Below are 6,058 nucleotides of genomic sequence, written 5' to 3'. Positions count from 1 at the left end.
ATCGTATCACATTGGTGGCTCTGGTTCAACTATTTATTTGTACATAGCAACAGAAATATAGGAAGAGTCAGATTAATTTTTAATGTTTCTTGCCTCGACAGGACCTTTGAAAAAAATCAAAGGGAAATGTAGAGTACAACAGAAAAATGAAAAGCACATTCAGATTAACAGTTCAATCTAGTTCACAGTCTTTTTACAAATATAAAATAAGATGTGCCCCACTCTCCATTGCTTTCGACTCTCACAGAAAGAAAGGGAGGGGGTTAACATACAAAAATAGATGCTCCACTTTTCTCTTATTATGCCTTCTTTTTGGTACAGGATCAATACCAACATCCTTTCTCGTTGCCTCTTATTTGACTTGATGTGATCCACTGGTGTTCGGAAGAGATTTTAAAGTCCTTAAATGCTTGACGTTATCGCTTTCAAGAGACATGCTTGCAGTTTCACTCCAACTCAGATGTCCCAATAAATTGTGCAGCTGCTTGAAAAGTAATAAATAATGATTCTTTTATTCAACCCTAGCTATTAATAATTTGTGCTAAAATACCTCAGAGTCACGTTACATATTTATTTCATGCAGTGTAGTGCAGTAGAACAAATGAGAGAAAAGGCATGGAAACTGCGGAACTGGCTATAGCAGGCAAACTACCCATAGCACAAAAAAAGGTGCTTTTTATGCCTTCACTGAAAATGCAGAGCTATCATAGGCAAAGGCTGGATTAACACTAGCCATTAGCTCCAAAATTATTGTTTTGTATAGTCTTTGACTACAATTGCTCCAGGCATGTTTTTTTTTGGGGGGGGGGGAGTGAAGGAAATGCCATTGATTGGATTGAGGTTGATTTATAAATGGACAGATTTCACAGAAAAACAATAAAATTCTGCCCCTTTCCCTTTCACATCAAAGTGTAAGCAAAGTTCACTAACCACCTATCTGGCTAAATCCAGTATGTCATCATCATAGCAAACACTGACATTGTGAATGTGTTAACTTGAAACTATGATTTTTGTGGAATTAAAAGTTGCGTTAGTGTCACAGTAAATAAACAGGCAAGCAACTGGTACTTATTACGATTATTTGATTCTCATAAGTAATTGCGAAACTTGGCAAATGTAGTGAAGTCATTCTTAACTATTTTTTCTGTAATATTCTTTATTACATTTGCATACAAGGACCGGTTTCCATTCATTTGTTACGAAATAAATTCTGAACAAATGGCCCTCTTTTTCTGAAATGCGCTTAAATACTGACGCTCCAAAATTTCCAATATGAGATTTGGAGTTAACTTGAAATCCTGAAAAACAGCCTGCCGTGTCTATGTGCTTTATGCTGCACACACACAGGCGCATATGTATGTTTCCCATTACATTGAGGGAGTGCTAGTTTTAACTTCATAGTCACAGCAAAACAATATCCCAGAATTGTATAATTCTTAAGCGATTTTATCTTGGGTGCAAAAAACAATATCTCTAATTGATGCATGTTGTTACGATAATGTACTTTAAAGTTCATAGATGAATAGAGAGAGCTTCAAAAATGCATGGCTCAAAAGTCTTCGGATGATAAAGCAAAACGTATTCCTGATTGCTAAAATGTTGTTCTTTTCAAAATATTTTTGGCCTTTTTATATGCACAGAGGGAACCAGCGAACCCTAGTATACCCAGCAGGCATAGGACAAATAGAACGTAAAGAGCTATTTCCGCCTCAGATGAAGTCAAGTCCAGTCCCAAAAATGGCACTTTCTTGATATCTTCCAGTCCTGTTGGGCTTGTAAGTGGCAGAATACTAGTAAGTGTAGTAGCTGTAAGTGGCCGAGTAGCTGGTGGTTTAGTAGTACCTACAGGTACAAAGGTAATCATATAAGATTTGTAAACTGATACATCCAAATATGCTGGTAAAAAATTGCCCTAGTACTTTTAAAACAGACCTCAAACCAGCCTCAAGTAGAGAAGATCCTTATTGTCAGTGGCATGTATAAGGAACAAGACCCGTTGGGTTTGATTCATAGTTGTAAAAATGAAAATTCCTGTATTCTAGTTTCAATCCCTGAGGCTATTCTCTTGAGTATTCCTATTGCGGATGCTCCAAAATCAAAGACAAATAGATGTGGACTAATTTGCTTTGGCATTTTTAGAGGGATGTCCATTAAGCTGTTCCTTTTAGCATCAGATATGACAGTATTTCCTATCAATACTAGCTGACCATTGCATTGCAACTTCCACCTGGGAATCTCAATATCTCGTTTTTTCCCCCCTGCCTACCATATAGAACTATGTCCAGACTGGTACAATTATTACAGTTAAAAAAATAGTAATATTTTTTAAATTATCTTAGCATACCTTTTAAAGCTAGTCCTTTTTTGCTTCTAATATACCTACCTTCACGTCGTGGTTCAAGACACAAATGAGGTCCATCAGCTGGATCTGGAAAGCCGTTACAGCGGATAACAGATGAGTAATATTTTGAAGACTCTTTTGGAATTCTAGTTAGATTGGGGTCTGTGTGGTTGGTGTAATACAGGCCAAATTTTTCAGAGAAGCCCACTGCCCATTCGAAATTGTCCATCAAAGTCCAAACTGTATAACCTCGGAGATCAACACCATCAAATACAACTCCTGTTATATATAAAACAGGGATGGGGAGAGAGTTTTACAGGGTGGTTTTATACAGGTTTAATTACAAACTCATACACAATGCAGACTCTTGAATGATTTGGGTTGCAGCCTCTCTGGAAGCATCTGGTCTGCTTTCAAAACTTCAGCTTGAGGGAGTAAGCACAGAAGATAAACCTAGAGCCAGTTATACAGAGGGAGTCACCTTAATGCAAAGTGTGTTGAACAAAGAGCTCTTAAAAGATAACCTAGTATCTATTAAACACTGTGCCCTTTTTATTACTATAAACATACACACACACACACATATATGGTGGTGAACATGCCATGTTCCTTTCCCCACCTATTTTCCCCATAACAACAACCCTGTGAGGTGAGTTAAGCTGAGAGAGAATGACTGGCCCAAAGTCAATCAGTTGGTTCTCATTCCTAAAACGAGACTAGAACTCACAGTCTCCTGGTTTCTTGGCCCGCACCTGAACCAAAGTGCCTTTCAATATTTCCAATATTTCCAGTAAGGATAGCTGAATATAGGCAGTGAATAGGTGGTTACTATTTTGCTGTTTTCATGTTTTCATCAGGGATAGATTGATTATATATTAGAGGTAGCTGATCATTAGCCCTTTCCTTTAGTAAAACAAAGCCATCAAGCTGGAAATAACCTCAAATGATCAACTAATTTCAATTATCTCCCTTTCCAGGAAAATCTCCATTATAGTAGTCCTGATAAAGTAATCTTAGCCTCCTTACATAATATATATTTAAATTGTTATTGTTAATATTGTTAACATTACAAATGCTAACCCGTTCTTGCGCCTTTTTTTTTACAGTTGTTTTTTTTTCTCTACACACCGTACACAGCATTTAACACACTCATACAGCATTTAAAAAATAATAAAATAATAAATAGCAATTACTAAGCTAGCTTGTTCCGATGCTAAACAATGAGCAGAATAACTAAATCTGCTCTAGGGATGAAATTTTCAAAAGCAGTGTGGAAATTCTGCACCATATCATTCACCATAGTCATTCACCGGGTTTAGAATTTAATTTCTCACTTTTGTACTCAAAACCCATCTCCATGCCAGCCAAAGGTTCTTTCTCCGTTACATGCATTCATTGGAAAATTAGTTAAATGCTCACTCTTTCAGGGAAAATAGAGATAAGGAAGAAGGATTAATTGGATTTGGAGACTGCTCGTGGAAGGAAAACCACATACCTTTTAATGCTTCGTTGATGTAGCTCTTTAAATAATGTATGCGCCAGGTATCATTGAAGCCTTCATCTATACGTTCAGAAACTCCGTTCTCAGTCACATAAATAGGTGGATTATTGTATTCTTCTTTGATCCATTTTAAGAGCCTTCTGAAGCCAAATGGGGTCACTTTCAACCAAAAGGAGCCGGAACCCAGCCAGCTGTGGTCTACTATGGAAGCAACACCTCTGTCGAAGCAAACATAAATATATGGGCTCGTTGGTGCTATCTGTGCTTGGTTGCTTTCTTGTAGACATCTCATTACCCATCTAGGTAACATCATCAGTGCTAGAAGGGCATCGGTTTGCTCTTTTTTTATATGCAAGTGGCTTGCTCTGTCAGTGTTGGCGGAAGCGATCTTGGTGATTTCTTGATTAGGTTATTTACTATTAGCTTGTTTGGCTGAGTTGGTTAATTCCTTGATTGGGGTATTGTTTCCTTCTTGAATGTTCATCTAATGTTAATCTTGGTGTTAATCTCTGCTCATCTGGGTTTTTGATTGCTAGTGAGGAAATGTTTTAGTCTTTTTATTTCTTTTTGGGCTTTTTGATTGTCTTTTTTGAATAGTATGTCGATGTTGTTTATCACTATGAGATAAACAAGTTGTTGTTTGGTTTTGAACCCAGACTTTATGGCTTCTAAAAGGATTTACAACTTAACGTTATATATAAGACTATGTAGGATTTTCAAGAATTATTGTTGAAATAGTTCATAGTTTCAAAACACTGGCTTTTAATTTTATGCTCCAATGATTACTGGTGGTCTGTAAGGATACTATAAATGGTTCATGGAGCAGGACCAAGTAAAAATGAAAGTAACAAACAAATAATTGGCCAAAGTCTTATGAGATGTCATGAGATTTCGACATTCTCATAAAATCTGATGAGATTTTGGCATTCACTGTGATCTGCAAAAATACTGGTGTCCATGTAATAAGAAAAGTTTAGAATTGCTAACAGTTCAAAGCGTAAATCCAGATGTTTCACTAGTATGCTTAGTTTGAATGTAGAGAGTGTTAAGAACATTTTATGTATTTGCACTTCTTTTTAAAGTTAACATTCCAGTGATTTCCCAAGTAACAGGATCTGTGTATTGATCACTTAGGCAGTGAGGTGCATAGTGCAAAAGTGAGGACACAGACAACTGTAAATATAAGGAGTTGGGCCACTTATGCACTAGGATTTCATTTAAGGACCTATTTGATAGAAATGATACCCATTTACAGACATGCTGGAAGTATTAGAGGTATCCACAAAATTTATTTTATACTAGACCAGTGGTTCTCAACCTTTTTAATGCCGCGACCCCAACCGGTCGTAAGTCGAGGACTAAACCGGTCGTAAGTCGAGGACTAAACCGGTCGTAAGTTGAGGACTACCCATAAGTCGAGGACTTTCCCTGCCCGGGAGCGCCGCACATGTGTGGTTCTGCCCCCTGCGCCGGCCGAGGCGTAGCTGGCAAGCGGCAGAGACGGAGCAGGCCGACCACCAGCTGGCCCAGCCCAAGGGAGGTAAGGCACCCCCCGGAAAAGGGGGGAAAAATGGTGGACAAAAAAAAAATGGCGGACAAAAAAAATGGCGGACAGCCTTGCTTGGCGACCCCCATGAAATGGTCGATCGACCCCAAATGGGGTCCCGACCCACAGGTTGAGAACCACTGTACTAGACAAACAATACATATGTGTACCAAAGATCAATACGTAACAGTTTCCGGCTCCTTGAGAACCAGCCATCTACAGTACATAGTCTTATGGAAATGTTAGATTTTTCTGCTACAGGCATATAAGCTTTGTGCCTGTAACACGTGATGTATAAGTTGCCTCAAAATAGCAATAGTATAGCATTTATGCTTATATACCATCCTATAGTACTTCACAGGACTCTCTGGGCAGTTTACAATGCCAGCATATTACCGCCCACAATCTGGGTCCTCATTTTACCGACCTTGGAAGACTGCAAAGCTGAATCAATCTTACCTTTCCCCTGGACATAGGGGGATAGGTGAGCTGCCCGAGGTAGGAGTTGAGTTCCCGAGTCGTCCCTTGTGGACGATGTAGGTGAGAACTCCTCCGGAGCCCCGGGCTTCTCCGCGATCCAGGACGCCTTCGCCGTAGCGAAGCTAGAAGCCGCCGCCACCGCTGCAACTTAAAGCTAACTGTGAGTTTGCCTTGTAAGCAGACGAACCGA

The 6,058-nt window shown here is 39.0% G+C and overlaps 1 protein-coding gene across 1 annotated transcript in view; it reads right to left on the bottom strand.

Moving 5' to 3' along the window:
* Positions 1-1,591: 1,591 nt before the first annotated feature.
* Positions 1,592-6,058, bottom strand: part of LCT (lactase) — a 28,857-nt gene continuing 24,390 nt past the window's right edge. Inside the window, exons 15-17 of the mRNA XM_015812432.1 lie at positions 3,837-4,060; positions 2,390-2,617; positions 1,592-1,806 (exon numbers count right to left, since the gene is read on the bottom strand). Of these exons, the coding sequence (XP_015667918.1) occupies positions 1,592-1,806; positions 2,390-2,617; positions 3,837-4,060 (667 nt within the window). The remainder of the gene's footprint in view (positions 1,807-2,389; positions 2,618-3,836; positions 4,061-6,058) is intronic.

This window comes from Protobothrops mucrosquamatus, unplaced genomic scaffold (assembly GCF_001527695.2).
Source record: "Protobothrops mucrosquamatus isolate PMUCROS unplaced genomic scaffold, P.Mucros_1.0 scaffold84, whole genome shotgun sequence".
NCBI classification, from domain to species: Eukaryota; Metazoa; Chordata; class Lepidosauria; order Squamata; family Viperidae; genus Protobothrops; species Protobothrops mucrosquamatus.
The sequence above is the reverse complement of the archived record's forward strand: the minus strand, read 5'-3'. Positions and strand labels throughout refer to the sequence as shown.